The sequence below is a fragment of the Lytechinus variegatus genome, chromosome 17 (genome assembly GCF_018143015.1).
Source record: "Lytechinus variegatus isolate NC3 chromosome 17, Lvar_3.0, whole genome shotgun sequence".
NCBI lineage: Eukaryota > Metazoa > Echinodermata > Echinoidea > Temnopleuroida > Toxopneustidae > Lytechinus > Lytechinus variegatus.
Window position 1 is genome coordinate 20,133,100 of NC_054756.1, and position 26,137 is coordinate 20,159,236.

Genomic DNA, 26,137 nt, shown 5'->3' on the forward strand with positions numbered 1-26,137 from the left:
TCCTTAACATTTAATGAAAACTATGAAAAATGTGCAAATGTGAGATGTGCACCAAATACTTTTATTACACTTGTAAAAAAAATAATAACAATTGCCCTATTGAGCAGCTCGGTCCGTTTTCTCTATCGTTGGATGGGGTATGGGTTAGGGCGGTCCATGGACTCCAGTTATTTGGTTAATTTTGCCCAATGCCTGGCAGCGCATCCTCCACATGAATCCAGTGTTTAATTATTTTGTCTTACTATATCATTATTGTATTATTGTAACAATTATTCTTTTATAATTGTATTTGATTTGCTTTATATTATGCCAAATAAAATAATAATATTAATAATAATCCGTAATAAGTATGTTTTGTACCTGTCGGCCAAGGGGACCAGGCCTTTGGTGTATACCATTTACAACAAGAAAGGATCACCAGTCGTTCTAAAAGTCGCCCTGAACATATACGAACAGCTTTATTAAACAGGGGCTGCAAAACGGTTTTGAAAGTCGGGGGGCTGAGCCGAGACTGGGGGCTGTCCATGCAAAAAAATATAAACAGATGGCCATTTTTACGTTGTCATTTGTACACGGTTTTTGACGCCCCCGCTGAACCCCCCCCCCCCCCCCCGTTTTCGCGGCCCCTGAGAAACACTCACCTGTACACTCTCTTAAAACCTCCATCCATTCTAAGTCTAAGTAAGGAAAAGACGTTAATATTTTCTTACCATCATAAAAATAAATATTTGATGCCCAAAATCGATAATGATGAATTTATTAAAGTCCTCCAATCTAACCGTATTCGGAGAGATGCTTATTCCGTATAAGATAAGAGCAAAGCTGGCTGTAAGCGTCCTCGAGTCTTTGATGAAAATGCTAAACTTGTTCCATGAGCAGGCTTGTAGGCGTGACTAGTAAGAATGGTCTGGTGCAAATGAAAGCATCTCGGTATCCAATGAAATCCATGGCTCATTTTAATTACATTTACAAAGCGCTTCATAATACATTAGATAAACTTGTTAGATTCCAAATAGCCACCACCTTTAAAAGAGATTAATAATTGGTTAAACAGTAGAGGGCGTTCGACTAACGGTACATTATAAAAGCATACACAATTTCATAAATATTCACTGAAAGAAATATTTTGAAGAGATTCCTAAACTTCTTGCATTATGTAAACCCAAATTTGTTCTACCCGTTGGTTTTTCAGGAGTCATAAGTCATGACTAAATGATACCCCTCATCTTCCAATTATCCGTCTAAGAGTAATGCGGATAATTCAATAAAAATTGCATTCACAAACTCCGAAAATAATCCGCACTATTATTTACGAGCGCCCGACCTGAAAAAGGCGGACAATTTTCATGGCAACTACACACACCCCCTCAGATGGGGTTGTGTTGGAAAGGGTGACTTTGTGACCGCACCATTATCCGCATTACTTTGGAAATGCGTTCATAAAGTCAAAATCTGGTCCCGATGCTGCTATTATGCGGATAATAGCAGCATCAAAATAATGCGGATAACTCTGGTCCTCCTCCAATTTTACGACCAAATTATGCTGATATTAGCCGCATAACTGGGTTTATGAAAGGGGCATTAATGTGCAATTATGAATGCACTTTACACCTGGAAACTGTTCAAATTGTACAGTACTGTGCATTGTACACGTACATGTATGTACTGTGATTCCTAGTTTTCCTACCATTTTTTTCAAATTTGAAAAAGTAAATAATGCGGATAACTCTGGTCTTACTCCGATTTTACGACCAAATTATGCGGATAATTGGGTTTATGAATTTCTTTTATGCATTTATGTTTTTATTATTGAAAGTTAATATTATAAAGTGAATAATATTGATAAATTTTATAATGTTAACTTTCAGGGTATAGTTTTTCAAATATTTAAATGATATTCTTTTATTTCTAGAGTGTTTTTTTTTTTTATCTTTTAAATGGGACCGCGAAACGAATTTGAAACTAGGGGCTCAAAGATGACAATTAGATGATATTTTTGTGCGTTTTGTACACGCTTATTTGAAAGGGGTAAGGTGAAGCCACCCCCCCCCCCCGCTCCACTTTCCCTGTATTGAAGTAAGTGGCTGATCTAGCTTTTTGCTAAGAGGGGGTTTGACCCGATAACGATGAGCTTCTTATCCCCCTCCCCCTTGATCCGCCTCTATTCTGTATGTGCAACTCTTCTAAATAGGCTGGGAAGGGTGTTGAAGTTTGATCCCACACTCCTTTTTTAATTACTTTAACCCCCCTCCTTCTAGATCCGCCTCTGTTAATGTAGGCGCAATTATTTTTCCTCGAGATAATAATTGTTCATTTCATCCTTGCCCATGAGATGGTCCGGTGAGTTTCATTAAATAAATAATGATAATTACTCTGGCTTTAAGTATATTGAGTATTGTCACCGAGGCATTCACTGCCTCGTCACACGTCGGAAGAATTGTTATTATCATGCGTGCTGTTATCACAATAAATTTAATGAAATTTAATGAAATAATCACAGAACGGTTATGAGACTGACTTGTGTGTGGTCGTTAGTCCATTATAATCATGGATGATAAACATTAATTAATTGTCTACTTGGAGTCGTGCTGCCTGAAAGTGAACAGGGGCCCGTTGCAGAAAGAGTTGCAATCAAACGTAACTCTAAAAATCACGCGCAACTTGATTTTCAACCAATCAACAGCGCGCATTTTTGACTTGCGATTGATTTCTTGACTTGCGTTTAAACGCAACTCTTTCTGCAACGGGCCCCAGGTCAATTACTCATTATGACTTTACTCCATTATACAGTGCGTATCAATAAAAAGTTTACACTTTGAAAAAGTCGTGGATATTAAAAAATATACAAAATGGGGATAATTTTTTCACATGTATTCTTGGGTTTTGGGTCTCACCTATCCAATGAGAGCAAAAGTTTTGACAGACTGTTACTCTTGAGAGAGCACTGTCCATTTTCGTAAAGCGCGTAGAAATCGATTTGCGCAGAGATGCTCATTTTCACGAAAAAAAAGAGGTAAGAGCAATATCACTGACAGTGCGGAACATTTCTCATGTAACATTTCTATTGCATTTTTATCCAATTCAAATAAAACAGATACATCTGAATATTTGTAACCACTTTGCCACCCAAATTAACATCTTAACCCTATGTAAGCATAACCTTTACCTTTTTTTGTTCCAGCTGGATCTGATGACATAACTGAATGTAAACCAAAGTTTCTTTCGCTAAGTTTTTATCATTAAAATTGGTTTACATTTAATATTTCATTTAATACTTGTTTCTCCACACTTTTGCCAAGCTTGACAATGATTAACAAAGCAAATGTTGAAAATGGAAAATAAATGAAATGAAATGAATTGAAATGAAAAATTCAAGCATAACCCATTTCACGTGAATCACATATCCGCGTAGAGCAGATAATTATCATCACGATGGCCTCGGTGTGTGGGCGCAATGGCGCTCTATGAAGTGTTTTTGGGCAAGGAATTTAAAAAGATATCTTGAAATAATCTTCCTAGTTAAAGTCCATGTGTTATTGACTACTTTTATTCATAGAACTATTTTTAAGTTCTGCGAAAATCAATTTTTCACGAACTGTTCAAAAGTGTGTGTGCTCACTCGAGCAGGAAGATATACGACAGTCACACCCGTCATTTGCTTAATGCTTAAATGTGAAAAATGCTTCAGGATATTACAACTACATAATTTTACAGGATTATTTGTAAGTGTAAACTTGTTATATACGCACTGTAGAAATATGCCTAGTCTAGCATGCCTTTTACGATATTAGCAAATCACAGTGCGTCCCACAAAAAAACGAAACCGAGATTATTTATCATAACTTAATCACAAATACAATAGACAAATGATCTACCATTGTAAAGCTTAGAATTTCCTCTGTCATCTGAAATTACTTAGATTATTTCTCATCCATGCATGAGTGAGCAAAAACAATTTGAAGAGGGGATACCAAAAAGTCATTTGGCGGGCTGTATCTGTGTTTCAAAAGGAAAACCACATTTTTAGAAAGTTCAATATCTGCTCTTTAATTCGATACCTCAATTACAGAAAATGGTCAAGAAATAAAGTTCTTGTTATTTGAAATAAGGCTTGAATTTTAATTTCATAAAATGAAGAGGTTTTACAGCTAGCCACTTGACACTCCGTTTTGTTGACGATCAGCCATGCATTAAGTCTTTTGTTAACCATGCGATAGCTTCTGTGGGAAACCGTTTAATTAAAACACGTTTATGTAATGAAATTATGGAAATACAAGCATTGTTTCGAGGGAATATTACTCTTTTATTTCTTGACCATTTTTTGTGATTAAGGTATCTAATAAAAGAGCAGATATTGAACTTTGTAGGCATGTGATTTTCTTTTGAAATTCAGATAAATTAGTTTTTTTTCATCAAATTGTTTTTGGTATCCTCTTCGTGTTTTTGCTCACGTATGCAAAATTGGGGAATAATCTAAGTAATATCGGATGAAAGAGGAGCTTCTAAGCTTTACATTGGTAGGTCATTTGTCTATTGTATTTGTGATTAAGTTATGATAAATCATTGCTTAATCTCGGTTTCGTTTTTTTCTGGGACGCACAGTAGATCCAATATCAAGAGAAAAATAAAGTTAATTAAAACAAACATATAAACTTGACTTGTAGATGCATTGTGGCTCAGTGGATAGTCTCCTTTCGTCGAACCACAAGATAGGTATGGAGTTCGAACCCCAAGGCAACATCGCGGCCTTTGGCAAGGTGTTTATCTACATTTTCCACTCTTCAATCAGGTATAATAAATGTGTATCCGGTAGAAAAAAAACTTCCTTGAATGCTCGAGCGCCCGATCAGGGTAGCATTGCTGAGACCGGGGTAATAAATTGAATGCAGCACTTAGAAACATTGTAGCGCCCTATAAATGTTGCTGATAATTATTGTTAATAACTTTCTGATTACTATTAAAATTAAAGCAGGGTTTTCAATAGACTAGACCTGTCTGAGCGAACGTATTTGTCAGAGGCATTTTTCGGTTTCAGTTTAGAAACCCGTTAACATGGTTAAGTCTGCTGAGTCTGATCATGACCGATAGGACCGATTCCAAACCAATTTCCCGCGTTGTCACATCTAATTTGCATAAACAAATTGGCCGCCAAAGTAGCATTTTTCGAGCTCATGTCTCCCATATTCTATAGTATTCATTGCTACGGATAGAGAGGCCAGTGATTTTGAATAAATGATATGTGTCATGTTGCTTAAAAACTTTTGATATTGATCGTGAAGAAATTACATCGTTTTATCAACAACTTAAGCACGTTACGGTAATACATGCATTTCTAAATCTTATGTACAGTAATAACCTGGACATACAACTTGATTTTTTTCTCTAATTTTAAGACATCGTTCACAACATCTTGATTGAATAGTCAGCAGTAAAATAATTGGATAGTGATTGGTGCTCGTGTATTTTATTGATTTGCAAATACCTTACATATTATGATATCTTACAAATATTGAATATACATGTTTTGTACATGTTTATAACAATCTGTTAAAATGTCAAATAACAATAATCTTTGCAATCATTTTCCTATTTTAAATTATCACTATTGGATGCTACACATTACTCTCTTCCTGTCGGGCTTGACTGTCAAGCTCGAGTTTATTCAATAATGAATAACAGGGGATAAATCTGAATTGTTTTCAGGTTTCCTATGTATCTTGTCAGTTTAACTATTATATCCATGATACGACTGTTTCTTGTATCATTTTACTTATTATTTTGTTAAGGCCTATCTAAAGTTTGATCAGAGTAAAAAATGTGATCTATTTTCGAATATCATCCAAAATTCTCGTCATACACAAATATAGTGGCCGTCTGATTTATATTACATTTTTCAACATCATTATTTCACCTCCCCTCCCAAAAAAATGAATAAATAGATAAATAAATAAATAAATGAAATGAAATAAAAACGAATGGATTAATAAATAAGACATTAAAATAATGTCTCATGCCTTGCATCTATGTGTTATCTCTCTAAACCAAAGTGCATACTGTCTAATACTTCTTAATGTATAGCCCCATTCAACCTTAATTAAAAAGCACTATATATAAAAGATTGGTTGTATTCCTTTTTTCAAATGAAAATATAACACACATGCAATTCTCATTTAATTCTTGTGTACGTCTCGTAAGCAATAATGGCTGCATGAAGGGGGAAAAGGTAGTTCAGGGGGTCGAACATCTCCGTCAAGAACTTCGCCAGAGTTTTCCCGTAGTAGAGACGTAAATCATGTCCTTCCGAATTATGAATGCCGATGACACCAATGAACCAGATCATACCATTCAGCAGAACGATGTACACCAGACAGATTTTCGTCCACTTCGCCACAGAAGGACCACTTAGCACCTGTCGTTGGACCACGAGTAGGAACCTTGCCACTACCAAGAGATGGAATATACAAAAGAATCCATAAAGGATGGTGTAGTAGGCTAAGATGAGTTCGTCGTGGGAAAGAAGGGTGCGCATGATATTGCGGCAATGGCACATGCGATTCTGATAATGCTAAGCAAGAAGGATGAACTGCAACTCACTAGGAGTATGACCTCGTGTCCCTGTAATGCCATGTCTTTGTGGTTTGGGCCGTCGTCCAGTGGAGGATTTCTGCAGGATTTCGACAAGAAGGACTGGTAGAAAATGAGTCCAATTAGGGGATTCGCGCAGGCAATTTTCAAACACCAGACCACATAGAGCATGGGTTGTGCAGTATTTTGTGGTAGCACCATGCTAACCGTAACGATAATTACACCAAAGATAAACGAGGCAAACAACATCAAAACTAAAGGCAACGACGAATACCTTATAGTTCGATTAGATGGATAAAGGTCTTGCGTATCGTCAATTTGTTGAACATTTCTATTGCAGACTTTTAAGGGAGCAAAAAACGCTCTTATCGATTCTCGAACTGCCAACAGGCGCGAAGCCTGGTGTTCAAATAACGGCACAAAGTTGGGGCTGTCGATATCCGCGTTCATAAATCGATGCGGGATGACTGACTTCCACATCTCCCAAATAATTCCCGCAGCAATGAATCCACACTCAGCGTCGATTTTGGAAGATATCTCATTGTGTTTGTACAAGAATTTCTCCAATGATCCAGGAAGTTCACAAGGGTCTGTAGATGAATTCAGGGATTCACTTATTGGTACCACCACTTTGACGGCCATTATCCAAAAACAAAACACGAACGTGATTCCAAACAAATTCGTTTGAATTGCTCCATCAAGAAAGGTTGCATCATGGTAAGTGTTAAAGAAAATCAAGGCACAGAGAATGAGAGTGATGAAGCTAATATGAAGTATCAATCTGGTTATCACTGCTGCAGAGGACATTGCGGTCATTTCTACAACCTCGAAGCATTTGACAACACGGACCAGTCGCAGGGGGATGTTCAAGAGCGCTGTAACACCCAAAATGTTAAAGACGACTAGCAGTGACCTATCTGGCTCTGTGAACAATTTTGGATGACCATGACGATTCTTTGACATGTGCGGCCAAATGGATCCCGTTTCTCTTTTCGATAGGCCTACGGTCCCTCCCATTTCATCCTTCAAAGCGCTGAGATCTGGTAGAGACGAAGAAAGATTTAGAAGGCTTCGGTGTGAACAGGATGGCGCAATCTCGTTTTCATACCTTGCCCATACAGGCAATTGATTTTCTGGTATCCGTAAGGAAGGCATAGATTCTGTATCTTCATTCTGAGATCCTCCTGTTCCACCCTGGACTGGTGGTGTGGTTTTCCATCTGTAGCCATCCACAGGCTCGCCCCGAGGGAAGTAACCATCGGACAACTTGGCTAGCACATTGGCGCAATGTCCGCATCGTAGCGACCAAAATACATGTTGTTCTCGGTGAAACTTTCTCCTCTTCACCAGAAGCAGAACGGCACGAAGTTGAACATAGTACGTAAAAGCGATGAGTAAGCAACGTGTTATGATGAAAGACAGATCTACTCTAGCCAAAGATCCAAATTTTGGATCTGGTGGCATGAATGGAAATACAGCGCAGCACAGACCGACGCTTAAAAGAAGACAACGCAGAAGGGTGGGTCCGTAAGGTGCTTTATCCATTATATTGCTTTTCTTTGTCCTTGAAGTTGACTTTCTTCACTTGACAAAGTCTAGTATTACACGAGTGAAATCTGTGCACGAACAGAAAGTATCCTTTGTGTTGTAATTTTCAAAGTCATGAAAATTGGTTAAAAGTAGTTTATGTGAAAATCAATAATTTAATTTCAAATTAGCTTCAGAGTCTTGATATTCAAAGAGATACAGCCAAGCTTGTATAGTTACTTTCAAATCGCCGTAAAAGGGTCATATGAGCAAAATAAATGAAGATGATCAAATGTGTTCTTGATGACAAATCACAGTTTAGTCCCGGAATCAATTATGTTAATATTAGTATCATGGGGAAATAACTGTTATTCTTTCAGTTTCTATACCTGACATAATGATAGGTAGTATAATAAGGAAATTGCTATGTTACTTTTCCTCTTGAAATCGAATCGAATTAATTACAACAGTACTTCAGGATGTGAACACTTTGGAGTAATATAGGCCCTTAAGGATATTACGATATTATATTATCAACAATATGGAAATATTATGGCAAAATATCCTCAATGACGAATACAGGATCTCTTCTATGACACTAGGAGACAGGTCGTGTGGTCCAGTGGTTAGAGCATTGGACTCATAGTCGCAAGGTTGTGAGTTCGAATCCCAACTCTGTCATTGTCTCAACTTTGATAAAAAGGCCCAAGAGTGATATCTGTCGTCTATTACGTCAGCCGCTATGACTGATTAACCTAGATGTAAAATGTTTCCAAGGTAATTGGTTATATACCAGCTTGGCGTTTACCAGCAAAATGCTGTCCTGCCGAGTTCCTACGGGAATTACCACAAACAGAAACAGAAAGAGTGAGAGAAGAAAATGTCACCATAACATCACTTTTTTAGACAAAGAACGTTATCAAAGAAAGATATTACAATCACTTGACTGTTTATAACACAAATAATAATGTAACATTATGTGGTATATGAAGATATTCATGTACCTCCATGTCTCTCCGCAAAAATCGCACACACACTTAACTAGCGTCATCCCCCTCCCCTCCCTCTCCCGTACACACACACATACACATCATTTCATACGCACTATTCCCTAAATATAATACTATACCTCCAGTTCGTGTTCACCCCCTTTGTAACGTAAATGCATTGACAAAAAAAATAAATAAAGGAGATGAATAAATCTGTTTTCTTTTCCTGAAGAGCGCCCCCACATCGCTAGTTCTTTCCTCTGTTTTATCCTATGTCAACGTAATCTTTCATCAGTCATGACGATTATTTTTTTTATCCAGATGACACGTAATTCCGCGAACATAGTAAAATTGGATTAGTTGAAAAATAATTTTTATGAGGAGTATTTTCATTTCTCCACGTAAGCTAATTCAAATGATTAATTTTATCACCCTTATCCAATTAATGCTGAGCGCCAAGATAGAAAACAAAAGGTTATATTTTTTAAGTCTTTGGTATGACTCGACGGAGATCGAAGCCACAACCTCCCGTTCACTAGGTGGGCGCTATATCACTGAGCCACCATGCTCAAATTAAGTCATCCATTGACTATTTGATCATTTTAATTCATTCATTCATTGATCGGTCGGTAGGTCGGATTGACTGATTGATTGATTGATTGACTGATTGATTGATTGATTGACTGATTGATTGATTGATTGATTGATTGATTGATTGACTGATTGATTGATTGATTGATTGATTGATTGATTGATTGATTGATTGATTGATTGATTGATTGATTGATTGATTGATTGATTGATTGATTGATTGATTGATTGATTGATTGATTGATTGATTGATTGATTGATTGATTGATCAGTCGGCTTATTAGTTGGTTGGTTGGTTGGTTGGTCGGTCAGTCGGCTTGTCGGTTGGTCGGTTAGTTGGTTGGTTGGTTGGTTGGTTGGTTGGTCGGTCGGTCGGTCGGTCGGTCGGTCGGTCGGCTTGTTGGATCGGTCAGTCGGCTTGTTGGTTGGTTGGTGGGACGGTCGGTCGGTTGGTTGGTTGGTTGACGGTCGGTCGGTTGGTTGGTTGGTTGGTTGGTTTGGTGGTTGTTGGTTGGTTGGTTGGTTGTTTGGTTGGTGGGTTGGTGGGTGGTGGGTGGGTGGTTGTTTGACTGATTGATAATTAATTGATTGATTGATCCCTTTTAAAGCTGATGATTGGAGAAAAATGATTGAAAGCTTTATTAAATGGTAAAAAAGGAATGAAGGTAAATTAGAGGAGAAAAGAAAAAGGAAAGTAAAAGGAGGAAGACGAGTGAATGAAACAAGATGAGGGGAGACTCGTAAAATTAAAAAAACTTCTTAAAAATAATCCTCTTTTCAGGTCTTCAGTTATGTATGTATACCTCTATAATAAAAATCAATTCTGAGCGGCTGATCGGGGAAATTATGCCGGTGAAAAAAAATTGTTGTGCCCCCCCCCCCCCCCCCCCTTTTCTATTGGCGAAAGCTGGATCCGTCCCTGTTATCTCGTATAACAAGCTCACAAAGGAGCAGGAGCCAATAAATCTTTGACGACCGCTGATTCTTTTTTTATAACATGCTCTTCCATCGCATGTCTGAACTTTCATTCACTATTTTGCGCTCTCTTCTTTCTTCTTTCCCTAACCCCTCTCACCTCCTCTCCCCCCTCCCCCCCCCCCCTGTCTCCCTCTCTCTCCCATTTTCTCTCTCTCCCCCTCAATTTCCTTTCTTTCTCTCCCTTTCTCTTTGTCGAGTTCTCTTTCTGTCATTAATCTACATGTATATTTCTCTCTCTTCTAAATTGCTTTGAATTTCATTCAGGCACCTAAATAATCTAGGATCTAAATGCTGAAAAAAAATCAGTAGAAGACCCCCTATTTCCAGAAAAATAAACATTACGAACAACTTGAAAACGAAAGCCAGCTGGCTTCTAAACTCATTTTGAGGGATGAGCTTAAATTCAATTACCCACAATTCAATTCAAATTTTAGCGATAGATAACAAGAAGCGAATTGTGTTTTCTGCCACAATTGAAAAGAGATATAATAATGTAATAACACTGTAAAAACTGTGGTGTTAAAACGGACACAAATTGGTGTTAATAGAGGACCACACCCTGAGGTGTTAAAATAACACCCTAGAGATTGAACATAATTATCACCAAAGAGTGGAAATGTAACAACCATAGGTGTTGTAATAACAACTATAGGTGTAAAACTCACACCATCAATTTAACACCGGTGTAAAATAACTGGTGTGGTCCTCTACGTACACCGGTTAACACCACAGTTTTTGCTATGAAAATTTTTGCATCGCATTTGCGTGTTCAGCTTCGAATCGTTCATAATTCATCATGACATCACCACAACCAATAAACAAACACACAATCTACATTCATGTAGCATACAGATACTACTCATCTATGAAATTGATTTAACCAAACATACAGTTCCCTAGAAGAAAACGAAACAATCTACAAAATAATGTGAATAATCATTTTAAGATTTGTTTATTCACTTTCTGAAACAGAGGAAGTCGCATTAACTTAGTTAGCTGATGTTGAAATCTCAACAAAGTCATATCAAATAGAATGAAACATGTAAGGCGTCCTAAGCAGGTATATGGTTAGCAACTGTTATACGCGATAACATAGCAGTTCTGATATTTGAAGATCACTCATATTAAAAAGCAACAAATGTCACAAAGTTTGCTATTCAATATAAGACAATTTGTATTGTCAATATTTCCCTCTATAACGGCTTTTACAATATTATCAAAATATGATTCATCATCATTATCGTAATTATTGCTTTCACTTTTGGTACTTACGTCGAAATACGACACCATACATGAATACACTAAAGAAAGATGTTTGTTTACATAATGAAATAGGCAGTGACATAGTTCAATTGAGTATGAATACATGAACAAGACAGTTATCGACAAACAAGATTCATCTTCAACCGAAATGTTCACCAAATACGTTTTGGAAGATAAGAAAATATTTATTTTTCGTTATAGTGTTTCGAAAAGCTTACATACATTAACAAACATGTACAAAGTTGATTATTATTTTAAAGATCCTGACGTTTTATATATTTTACTTCTCACAATGGGCTTTGAAAATATCATAGCGGAAGAATTGTTTTGCAAGATATGTTTCTTTTTACGAAATCGAAATTTGAATAAATGAAAAAAGTTGTATTTTTTCGTTAAAAATACATAAACTTTTATTTTATGTGGTTTGATTTCAAACGCCAATATATATTGGCATTTATATGATATTGAGGCTCAGATGGGCTGTATGTGCATGTGTTCTCAATGATTAGGCTTTGTTGAACTAAAGCTATGAAATCATCCAATCCATTTGTAAGCATGTATAATAAAATTGATAACTTATCAATCAGAGTAAAACTGTAGTTATAACAAACATGAGTTGAATAAACATTAAGAAGGAATACTATTTACTGAATACAGTAAGAATCGTCCAGGAAATAAATTATAATAAGAATATCAAGCTAATCTGGGGCCCGGTAACTCAAAGCTTAGCAATGATCGTACAACATTTCTCTACGATAGATTGCATTGACTGCAATGTACAATCCATCGTAAAACTCATGCGTACGATCAATCGCTAATCTTCGTGTTACGGGACCCAGGTCTATACCCCGTGCACAAATTCGTGAATTAGTTTCATACATGATTATTGCACATAATAATAATAACATAATAATGATAATACTAAATATGATTAGGCTTCTATAAATTTTGGAACTGTCAATACATATTTCATATTTAGCCACGCGGCCTATAAATACTATTGTCATAAACAATCTATCTTTTAAAAATAGCAAAGTTTGTCGAATCTTCATAACTTTATTCGAGAAATCAAGCAAGTATGAATTGCTTCCAGCAAGTTTCGGTTTTATTACCTAGTCCCACCTCTGTCTGTCTTTTTGTTTGTTGTTTTTTTTACAATTTTATCTCACTATTATTGGTTTAATCAACCATATATCAACTGGCTTTTCGCGTAGTAGTTTTGAGAATAATTTGACCCCCTCCACCTTCAGAGCTCAAATGTGAAATGTTCGACGTAAAAAAAAAAAAACCTTGGTGGAAAGCACTTTCAGCAATAGAGTAAAAACAAATCCCCTCCCCAATTAAAGAGGGTTAACCTTTACCTTAATCAATCTCAAAACAGCAGCAGAAGAATATGAATTACAAAACTCATAGTTATTAAACATTTTCCCTGGTTGAACCCTTACAAGTACTTTTATTGTATTGTACTTGTATTGAGTATTGCGTTCCCAATATAGAGGAGATATTTTATGCAAGAAAACTTACACGCAGTTTTCACCTTCATGAATTCGGGTCAACATTCTAGCCATGATTGTTCTCTAAAATCCAAACATTGGTATCAACATATTGTGATGACTGTAATCGGGAAGGAATGAAAGAAAAAATAGATCAGAAAAAAATATTCTCATAGAATTAGATATTAAATCTTATTGATCTAAATTGTGATGACTTGGTTCGAAATTATTTTGTCCCAAACTTCCAATCTTTTCAGAAAATAGATATCACCGAGGATTTTTTTTCAACAAATCTGCGGAACATTTAAAGCCTTTGAATCTTCTAGTTTTCAAATTAACTTTGATCCATTCGAATACTGAAAATATCTTCTTGTGGTTATGCTGTGTATCAAAATTTAAAGTAAACAAAAACATATTGAAAACAACTTAAGAAAACATTGCGTTCTATCATGTCGGAATACACATGAAAATAGTTCGGCGAGTCGGCGATCTCGGCGGCGAAGACGTCGACAACCTTGAGACCGTGTCAATCGTCCTGGTGGACGAAGTCACGGGAATCAGGGGGATCAGGCGATCATAGATCATTACATCGTCACCGTTCTGGAGCACGATCTTCCCCGATCTCGTCACGACCACGGCAATGTGATCGAGGGACGGGCAACATCGCTGTTTCGTCACATGGTCAAGAAATTCGCCATTGGATGAATAGGAGTCAACGTAAATCGCCGAGGGGTCATCTTTCCTTCCGTATGCGACAATGATGGAGTCATCCCTTGCTACAGCACATCGTACCCACTGCCAGACCTCGTGATTGATGTTGGCGCATGTAGCTCCGATACTGTTTATAATAACCAACTCAGTCGCTGCCGATTGGATGACGAGACGACCGTTCGACAACGCATGGAGACTGTAAATTGTTCCATTGTACGGAATGGAGCGGACTTTTTCACCGTTGTCGGACCGGTAGACGTTAAGTTTCCCCTGGGTGTTGGAGTGATTGCGAGCGATGATCATGCCGTCGTGGTCAACGGTGAGGCATGTATGAGACCACGATCGTGGAACTTTAATGTGCCGCTTCACCTTTCCACGTTGCGTATTCCAAACTTCGATCGCCGTTCGCCCTTTTCGGCACACTGCCATTAAATCGGCCTCGATTGAAGATGAGTCTGTGATACAATGACTTTCAGATGTTACAAGGTTCGTGCTTCCATTTTCAATATTCATCGTATATAGCCCGTACTGATCATCGTCGTTCTCGCCCGTAAAAGCCACGCGATTTGTGTCCGTGGTCGCATTCAACAACCGAAACTTTGGAAGACCGACTTGAATAGTGTGCTCCTTGCACCAGGCAGGGGCAGTGGTGACGAACCGACCAAGTAAGTTCACATCGTCAACATCGCTCTTTTCTGGTTCAAACTTCACGCTCTCTGCGATATCTTTGACTGTATTAATCATGTCCTGGTCGAGCTCCAGCTCCATACATCCAGCAAGACGGGAGTTAGATGTCATTGGACCGTCCATTTGTATTAATTCCTGGCTCCCGTAATCCAGTGTCCGTTCTGCGAGTCCTTTCGCTTCCATTATAATCTCATCGGCTGAATCCAAACCTTCTCGAACCTCTTCGATCTGAGCCAGCAGCTTCTGCTTCACTTCATCGAGCTCATGCATGAGTGTGATTTGTCTTTGCTTGATTTCTCGGCTCTTCGCATCTTTTTCCTCTTTCATCTCTCTCAAGCGATTGTCTTTCCATCTGTCTATCTTTAATTTCTCGTCTTTTGCGCGACTTTCGATCTTTCTTACAGAAACGCGGTAGTCCTCCTCAATGTTTCTTGACCTATCCTCAACGCGGACAAGCACTGCGAATGTCAGTCTCTTGAAGCGCTCGTTGACAGCCTCAGTGCATTCATCAATATTACGACGATCGAACACGAGCTCCTTGTCCTTATCAAGAATTTTCCCGAGTAATTCTCTGGCGCTTTCACGCCTTTCTTCCACCACTTTATTAATATCCTGATATTCGTGTCCTGAGTGGGTAAGGAGCACACAAACATCACATATTGGCTGGCGGCATTTCATGCAATAGAGAAAAATATCCCGATGTCGATGCTCACAGCACCTCATGTTTGAAAGCGAAGAAGACGTCGGGGAATCCAATATCGTTTTAGCACACTTTCCCCGCGCACATCTGGAACAGAGATTTCTTCTCGTGAAGTATCTGGCATTGGGCTCCCTATCATTGACCGTACTCAGCCATTTCTCACCGCACTCGTCGCATGAGTTGTGGTCCTCCAGAAACCGATCTGCCATTTTGTTTTCGTCTTATGACAAAAACTATTAGAGAATATCACATTTCAGTGACAAAGTCTCGCTTAAGTTAATTCACGGCAGTGTCAAACACGTTCAAATCTTATCCGGTTATCACGTCTGGCGCCTTATACTATCAATGATGGGTTTCCTTCGTAGATAAGAGTCCCACTTTATATTTTAAACTGTTACCGTAAGAACATAGAAATGTTCAGTTCCCAGCCGGGAAAACTTTATCGATGCAACACATTTATGACTGAATAAAGTTCAAGTTTACTCAAAGTAAGAGACATTGAATGCCAAAATTACTAACTGGTCCGTGTCCATCATTGATACACTAGTCCATATCCTTAATTGAAGCTCATAAAACAACATAAAGTCTTGCAAACATATCTCCGGTAAAAAAAAATGTTCACCCCCTTACTTCCGACGAACTTGGTTTGTTGGATCAAATCATTGGCGACTCCAAATTCGGAAATGTATGCTCATCAACACATACTACTAGGTAATAATCCGTGTTCTCTTGTATTTTGTCTGAACTGTTTTAGATGTTGCAATCGAATGACGGCTGAGCGCGATCCCAGCCTGCCCAAAATCACGCCTCAACTGTTATTTTCTCCTCTTCTCAATTTTCCCTTTTATGCCAGATCGGAAGTAACGGAGTCAAAGGTTACGTATTGCAAACAAGTTCTTTTATTTGCGAAGCCTAGTCCGGAAACAGCGCCGCATTATTTCGAGCGCTTAGCAAACATGTTTTGCACCAGCGATCTTATTCAATGCCCCCCTTGGTAGGAGCAAAGTCCATGAAGTTAACCCGCTCTCACACCCCTGTATGACACGAATAGGCGCCTGTTCAATGGTTGTATAGTGCAGTCTATAGACCCTTGCATTGCATATTAAAGTGCTTGTTGCTTTATTGATGAGAGAATAGATTCATTAGTATAAGACGCTTATCTGACACTTAATCTTCAATCCCCTCATCAACCCATTCAGACCAAATAATGTAACGACGCCAATGTTAAAGCAATGACTCGTCATCGTCATTAACGAAAAGTTTAGGCATGTACTATTTATAGGCTTACACCGGCCTCTAAACTAGGCTATCATCTTAACTCTAACAGGAAGATGCTTGCTCGCTTATAATAAATAAGTGTATAATGTAAATCACTAGATAAAACTTTCATGAACTTAAACATAACTTTTTGTTCTGTTTTGCACCTTTTGTCACGGTGTATTGAAATAAAAAGGTAATTTCGACGAACAACAACACTTTTAAAAACACACTAGGCCCCGACTAGGCCTAATTGAAATAACAAGATATCGTAGTCAACTTTAATCATGCAAAACCACCAAGTGTATATTCCTGTATCGACCCGCGTATCTACCTTAATTGGTCTACTCACGACATGACCGAATATGATCTGCTTGAATATGCCTAGGAAACAGAAAGGACTAAATTCATCTGAACCTAGCTGTCATCAGTGCATTTGCATTGGTTTGTTTTCAGAGTAAATAACAGCAGAATCTTGAATAATAAGACATCGATGAAAAGTTAAGAACACATAAATCTATAAGTAAGCTTTACAGATTAGTGATATGAATATTCATCATGTTTGTTTGTTTGTTGCTGTAATTAAGGTTTTTAATTAACGCAGTGAAAAAACGCAGTTTCAATATTTCAAATGCGTATTTAACATTATACTCAATTATTCAAACTTAGTTATATTGAGAAGAGAGACCTCTGGGTCATTGTGACTCAGTTTGTTTTTCGCATCCCAGGCGACACCAAAAAATAACAAAAATAAGAGGAATAATAATGATAATAATAATTATTATTATTATGATAATGATAACTATAACAATAATTTAGAATTAATGTAGCGTTCAGCTCCCAGCCTCGTGATATGACACAGGACATGCTCTGAAGGCTAAACAATCCATGGCAGGTTCTATTATCATTAATGCCATGGTAATATTTGGTTGATGTAATCTAATTATTGATTTACTTTATTCATCATATCAAAATTGGCCGACCAGAAATCCGACAACGATTGTTATTCTGAAGCCATCCACAACCTGAAAATTATATTTGTACGCTAACCGCACCCGCGATCTCCGACCGTTGACTTAGAGACCCTATATGCTTTTTATTTGTTCCACTTTTGGGGTTTCAAAGGAGTATCTTTTTTTAATACTGTATTCGCACTTATATAGCGATTCTTCAACAGAAATCCAAAATCAAAGATGTGGTGACGAATTTTACAAAGACGAAATACGACAGTAGATTATAAGAAAGTATATAGATTCTATCTCTTAAGAGTCTTAACTCCGTTCACAGGCCCGCTTCGGCCCTGTTGGCAATGAAAGTTTCGCTAAATTTTTTTTTTTTAAGTATGAAAAAAGGTATATTAGAAGCAATTGTGTGTTTGAATCACAGTTCATATAAAATTGTGTCATTCTAAACAGATTTTACGCTTTGCAGTAAGGCATTTGCCCCCCCCCCAAAAAAAAGGCCATCAGTTGCTGTTTTAATTGCACCAAAGAATGATGGGGACGTATAGGTTGGTCGATTGGTCTTCATTTGCTAATATAAGCATAAATCATACTTATTTTTTTTACTTTCCAAAATAACAGCCAAATAGAGCTCACCATTGACTACGTCCGGCACAGGCAAAATTAATGGAAAATTTTAGCATGTTCGCGGAAGGATGCTTTCATGAGTATGAAGAGTACTCGAGAGAAAAAAAAGGAATGAAAATTTGTACTCGAATTGGAAAGACCGTTAGTTACTGGTCCTAATTTGCATTTTTTCTGTAATGACTTCGACAAAATGTACTTGAGCATGCGGCAATAGGAGTGCCAAAAGCACAATTGTCCTTTGAATGGGAAAACTATATATAGGGGCGTGTTTTTAAGGCCGAAAATGTCTGAAAGTGCACCTGAAACAATCGAGGAGTCACATTCTGGATTGTTGGACGATAATGGTGACACTTTTTTTTTAATAAGAGTGACCGACACTTGGCTGGAAACTTCCATTTCAGATTTAGAGCGGTTTATGGTAAATTTATGGTTAGGCCTTTATACAACTTTCATACAACATCCACCCCTCCCCCACCCACCCTTTCTCTCTCTCTCTCTCTCTTTCCCTCTCTCTGTCTGTCTCTCTCAAATTGTCCATGAAAAATACAATAGCGATCAATACAGAAAGCCGTAGATATTGTTAAGGACGGAAATGTTTTTTGTCCAGCAACTGTACCGAGCACTACCTGATCGGATTAAAAGTTTTTTAGCCGGTGGCGGAACTAATATTCACATTTCTTTTCAAGTGCGGATTTGGGTGCTAGGTGAACATTGGTGAAACGTATCTTCTTTTCTTTCCTTTTTCTTTCTCTTTTCCTTCTTCTTCTCCTTTCATTTTTCTTCATCTTCTACCTCTCCTCCTCCTTCTTCTTCGTCTCCCCTCCTCCTCTTCCTTCTTCTTCTTCTTCTTCTCCTTCTTATTCATCTTCTTCTTCTTTCGCTTCTCCTTCGTCTCCCCCTCCTCCTCCTTCTTCTTCTAATTCTTCTCCTTCTTCTTCTTCTTATTATTCATCTTCTTCTTTCGCTTCTTCTTCGTCGTCGTCGTCTTCTTCTTAATAAGTCTCATGGTTGAATGTGTTTTTAGTCAGTTTTCTATCCCTCCCCCCCATTTACAACACGTTATTTATTTTCCTTCTCATTTTAAAAGGGTCAATTTTTTAAACAATAATTTGTACCGATAACAACATTCATATTTCTTTTTTTTTATAAACACAACAAAATATTCTAAACCCTTCATATATCACATGCAGCATATTAGGGTGTCGAACATAAATTAATTTGGTCGGAGGGCTCCTAATCTCCTGGTTGACTGGCTTTAGTTGATCCGCCATGTTATCCATGAGTGATCTCCAAAGGAAAAATAAACACGGTCGTCGTTTGAGGGATTTTTTAAGGGAATTTCAACAAATTCGTTTTCTTTCCATTTTTGTGTATAATGAAACATGACAAATATGAGTCATTTACTTTGACCCCCTACCCATGGGTGTAAAACACTGGAAATTCATGAATATGGAAGCAAACTCAATGCAGTAAAACAAAACTGTGCATAGGCCTATGTAAAAACAAATTAGCATGTGTTTGCGAAGCTTCATCTGCACAAGGGTTTTCTAAGATTTTCACTATTTATAATAACTACTTTTTGATAATGTTTTATGGCCGCCTACGTGTCACCTAAGAAGAACACGGAATCGACATTTTAGAAATCGGAAAACCGGGGCGTCGAATCTCCACTATGATTCTGTGAGCCCAAGTCATCGAATTCATCCTTTTCTTCAATTTATAGAATCAAATTATTTTATTCACTTTTTTATATTTCTGCAAAATGAGCCCTTATATCATATTGTACGAAAAGGTTGTAACCATATCACTGCTAGGTTAATTTGGTTGTTTCTTTGATGTTAAAGGGATGGTCCAGCTGGAAATATTTATATCTCAATAAATAGAGTAAAATTCACAGAGCAAAATGTTGAAAAATGTATCAAAATCGGATAACAAATAACAAAGTTATTGAATTTTAAAGTTTTTCATTATTCCGATGAAACAATTCTAGGCATGTTTTTATGAATATTCATTAGGTGGGCTGATAATGTCCCCACTTGTACTTTGGTATTTTATTATATGAGATTATGTGTATTCAAAATTTTCTACCAAGAACTAAAACAATTGGTTCGACAACTGATTAAGTGCATTATTTATTCATTACCGCAAATCATTTCATCATAATGGAGACACATCATTTATGCACATGTATGAAAATATGAAACATTTATGATTTCACACAATAACATAAGAAAAGGGAAAGTGGGTATGTGACATCATCAGCCCATCTAATGAATATTCATGACGATGTGCATATAACAATTTTCACAAAATATTGATTAACTTTAAAATCCAATAACTTCGTTATTTGTTATCCGATTTTGACGATATTTTTAGCATTTTCTCTGTGAATTTTACTCTATTTATCTTAGCCCGGACCATCCCTTTAAAGGTCGAGTCCACCCCAACAAAAATTCGATTTGAATTGAATTGAATTTATTACAGAACGTCACTGGCAATTGCCAACATTTTGTTCAAAACAAGAAAATATATAACAGATAAACAAAAACAAAATAGTATTTGATGTCAAACAAAACAAAAGACAAAATCAAAACAAAACATAGCAAAACAACTTATATATACAAATATACACTATAGATATAGGCATTATTCGGGTACTCATTTTAACAATGAGTAAAATAAGCTGATGTCCAAGAGAGGACAAGGAAAACAAAAGGAAAGTGGGAGAGGAAAGGATTTGAATAACTGTAAATTTCATCATAGATAGATAGATAGATAGATAGATAGATAGATAATGATAATCAAATGCGGAAGACATCAGACGGGTGTACAAAAAGAAGAAAATTTATATAACATGTATAATTCATAAATGTGATATATACAAGTAAATGGACCATGTTGGTCAGACCTTGTTCTTCAAGCATTTCTAACCATTAGATATATGCATATTGTTGTATCATGGCATTAATCATATCGGACATGTCATACCATTTTGGACCCGCGCCAAAATAAACATCGTCCAAATCGCATGATCCGTTTCCCGCCATTTTTACATCTCCGGCATTGCGAAATCGTTTAGAACCCTTCCATCCTCGCAAGAGCGAATATGGTTGTCTAATGTAGTATACTGTCATGGTAACATAATTATTGCTTGGCGGGCTAAAGAAAGCAAAATACATGATAAAGAACTTCGATGGTTCTTTTCATTATTATCATGCAATGTGTTTTTCCCCATGAAAAAAATAAGCCAAATGCTATAAGATCACAAAATGATCATCCTAAATTGCCCCCCGGGTAAATTGCCCCGATTATAATTTTGACCACCACAGTATATTGGTATAACAGGCCTAAAACATGAACATCTCTATGATTGCTGACCCTTTTCACAATTTGGGCACAGAGGACCGAGTTCAGTTGAACATAAATGCTCATTTGAACATGTTGATCAATCAAAAAGTCATTAGATTTAAATTCATGAATTGTAAGCTGCAATTCTCGTTTTTTAATCAGTCAAATTTCTTACTGTGTATATATAGTCTTTGTCTCAGAATTCATAGTCAAACGAAATTCCAGCAACGGCGGAATAACGTTCTACTTTCCAATCTTTATGATGAGTGTTTCTTAAAAAGACACCATACGGTCAACAGATCATCGCCTCAAGCGGTCTTCGCTTCAGACAGGGTATTCCCCTTTAGAGATGGATGATGTCATGATCAGGCAGGACCACAACCCACTGATTACCTGACTGATACACCCACAAGCAGACAACTGAATGCATCTTTTACCTATTAGAATTTAAATATGGCATTTTTCAGATCGTTAGGATTTGAAATAAAAATCTAACACCTTCTCTCGGTAAATGTTTTAATTTTTTGTATAGAATAGCCGTTTGAGAACTTGCTTTACTTAGTAATTAGATTTAGAAAGTTACCGAGAAATATTATACTCTGATGGGATACTGATATTCCAACCCATTCCATGTTTGAGAAAGCTGTTTTACATAACCAAGACAAAATACGCAGATATTCTCTTTTGTTCGAGCACCCGATCGAATTTAACAGGCTGTAAATTTATCCAATAAAACACATTATCAGTTTATATCCTTCACATCACAACTGTTGGGCACACGCATTAATAATTTAGTTAAGCAAATGGAATAGTGACATTCACTTTGGGGATACACCAAAGCTTAAGATAGGCCTACCTATGAAACCAACCTCCAATTTGTTTTAAATTTAAATTTTTGTGTTTGTTATCCTCCTACCACCCCCCTCTCTCTCTCTCCCTCTCTTCTTTCCCTTTCTTTTTCCTTTACTTTTTATTTTCATTTTTTCCCTTATCTTTCTCTTTCTCTTTCTCTCTTTAAACAATGTCACAATACATATCTTTCATCTGAAGTCTCTAAGAATTTATTAAATTCATTATTTATACAATTTGAAATGTACATGATATAAAAATCATATCTTACAATAGAATCTTTACTGACAAACAAAAAATCAGTCATGTCAATAACTATAAATATATCCCTCCCTATCGCATAAGACGGTTATCTGGTAATGTTGTACTCTTATCATTGTTCGATATCAAAACCTTCAGATCAATTTCAACATTGACACAGTACAAAGGTGTCTTTTCCAACATGAATAAAATAAAGAATCAATTAAAGTGCTTGTCTACAGATTCTTGAGAATTACAAATTTCAGTTTCTGAATACAAATTGTACAAAACACACTTGAGAAATTTAATTAGTAAAAATCGAGGGTCCTGCTTCAGCAAAGATGTCATCAAATGCACCAGCTGAAATTAAAAGACAAATGTGCTTTTGGCCAATCGATTGGCACAATTTCAGTGGCTTGTAACAGAAGCATTTCATTTATGATCGATGACAAGTTTCATGAAACGGGGGCCAGATTGAGAGGCTGAATTTAAACATTGAAAAGTGTAAAAATTTCATTTAAAACAGCTTAGCAGGGTAATCGCTTCAAATATTAACACAGAAAGAGTGAGACATCTTGAGATTAGATGATGCTTAAACTTGGAACCACAAGTCACCTCTATCTATCAAATCATTATAGTCTGAAATATATTTTCAAAAGTGAAAGCATTCATATTAGATTTTTATAACTTGACAATGGGGAGCCGAATGCAAGAAGACCGATTTCCTGTTCTGTCCATATTTTTCAACATTTTTAGGTTCACAAATCTATGCAAATAAATCGAGCATTCGGTTTGTGTAACATTTGGCTCCCCATATTCAAATAATTGATTTTCATTATATAATTATGTTACATGTAGTTCAACCTTTTATCAATACAGGCTACAGAGTCCTATTACTTGATTGGCTGGTGGAGAGCAAGCTGTAGTATAATTTCAAACTTTCTACTCCAAAGCAAATGACTTTCGGAGGATTATGCAGAAAATGAATTCTGAACTGCTCCAAAGTAATTACAAATATACATGTATTAAAAACAAAAGTTAATTGGATTCTTGGCATTTTTTTTTCTTCTGCAATAAAGCATCTTAATTTAACATTCATGTACAGTTATGTACAAGTCTATGGTGGGAATGAGCTGAGAAGACAACAAATCAAAACGCTACAAAAATATTTCACCAAGTATTGCTTTTTTTTCTCTCTCTAAGTGAACTGTTAGAACTCACTTTCAGAATGAATGCAGTTGAAATATACAGATTTACATCACAACACAGCAGCATGCAGAGCTAGAATGTAAATTAATGAAACCAGGGCTCCGTAACACAAAGATTAGTGATCAATCGCTAAATCAACTGACCAATCATTATCAACGTTACACGCGCATTAGGTTTGAAATATTGACCAGGGACCAATCAGAGCGTTTTTTTCATATTTGCAATTCATCGCTAACCTTTGTGTTACGGAGCCCTCGTGTCTTCAAACAGTGCCAGATGAAAGAAAAACTCTGGTAATGGTAAACACAGAAAATAAAATGTTCACAGGATTTATGTAGTCATAATTTTTTTTTCAACTTCTGTGGTCTTGTCTTCTTATAAAAGTACTATGTAAACTGTTGTTGTATTCTTGTTTTGGCTTAAGAGCGGTGATTCAAATAATTGTATCTGCTTTTAAGTTAGGTGGGTTTTTTTTGGTTTATTTTGCATTTTGCATGTAAGGTGTCGTTGCAGGAGCAAACACATAATCCTATCAATCATGACAGAATTGACACCCATTTGTTTATACATTTAACTATCTTAAACCTCTCAAAACATACTGATAAGACACTGGTAAGCATTAAGCATGGAAGAGAAAAGCTATAGATACATTCACAGAAGTTTTCAATTGATGGAAGTAAAGGCAATGACTGAAATATACATGTATAAAAGCAAGAAAGTGTAAATAAACCATCTAGAAAATGCTGTATATGTACATGTATGTACATTACAGAGGTAATCAACAAGGCTGTGAATATACAATGTTTTTTGCTTTCATTTTCATTTTAGGATTTGTCACAATATACAGACCATCTGATAACAGAAATTTAGTAAAATAGATATAGGCCTATTCAATGCATGATAAATGTTATTTTACTCACTGCTGTGTGATTAGTAAATGCAATCGAATTCCTATTTCTTATCAAATCAGAATCATTATACATGTAAGTGTGTACTTTTCAAAGTCTAGGATCGGATAGAATTGCATTACAAATGAATTCTGTAAGATTGCAAGTTCAGAATGCTTTCATTCTTGCCTTTTTTATGTCAATTGAAAGAAAGAATGCATTAATAACACATATTATGTATATTAGGCCCGTTTCGGGTACACGTGTACACGTGTACACGCACGGTCAAGTCAGTGCACGTGTACTAAATTCCATCACCGTGTACACGGTAGCATCTACATAAAGCTTGCATGGGACTACAAAGTCAGTGAACAAGCTCACAGCCTCACATTAAATCTTAGTTCTCAGAGACTGCACATATTTTAATTACTAATATGTCAATATATTTCAATTAATCTAGAGTGAGCTCACTTCAAAAATCGCCGATTTAATCCACATTCATTCTGGAGACTCAAGTTTTTGTACCACGAAATGGCCCGAAAGCGCTGCTCAATCACACTCAGAGCCAATTTGAGAATCACCAATTGCGACAGCGATCATTGCTACAACTTACGTGTTATACGCTCGTACACTTGTGCTATAAGCCTACAAACAAACGCTCCTCAAATTGGCAACAAAATAATGAAAATCAATCGATAACTTCAGTTACACTTAATTCTGCAGCGATCTGTGCATGCATGTACAGTACAGTATACAAAATGCGCATCCAACGAGCGTCGGCGCTAGCTAGGGCCCTGCACTGATTTTCTTTTGCATTCTTTATTAATTTAATGCGCTGCTAAGCTGAGTAAACTTTTAATTTGCGCCAATTTTTGTGGATTGATACTTCAAACTTCTAAGGTAAGCTTTAGAACCGTGACTTAGGTTATATAGACCCCCTTTTATGACATGTTGATGCGGGTCCGTGTCGACATGAAAACATAACTCGCTCTCACCGTGTTTACAACGTGTACACGACCGAAAAACATGCCGTGTACACGTGCATCAAAAATGGACTTTCAAAACGGGCCTAATGTATATCATACCAAGCATAAAAATACATTGATATTCTGAATTTTGAATTACCAGTAACTTTTCAATTGAAAATATACAAAGTGGTATGAATAAAAACATACATGTATTCATATCAGCTTGTGATATAAAAGTCTTATGCAATAAGAGTATGTTCAAATTT

The 26,137-nt window shown here is 36.7% G+C and overlaps 1 protein-coding gene across 1 annotated transcript; it reads right to left on the minus strand.

The window, feature by feature from the left end:
* Nucleotides 1-11,599: 11,599 nt before the first annotated feature.
* LOC121430819 lies at nt 11,600-16,453 on the minus strand. The gene has a single exon (XM_041628229.1). The coding sequence runs from the start codon at nt 15,731-15,733 to the stop codon at nt 13,874-13,876; it is 1,860 nt and encodes a 619-aa protein (XP_041484163.1). The 5' UTR covers nt 15,734-16,453; the 3' UTR covers nt 11,600-13,873.
* Between the last annotated feature and the right edge of the window lie 9,684 nt (nt 16,454-26,137).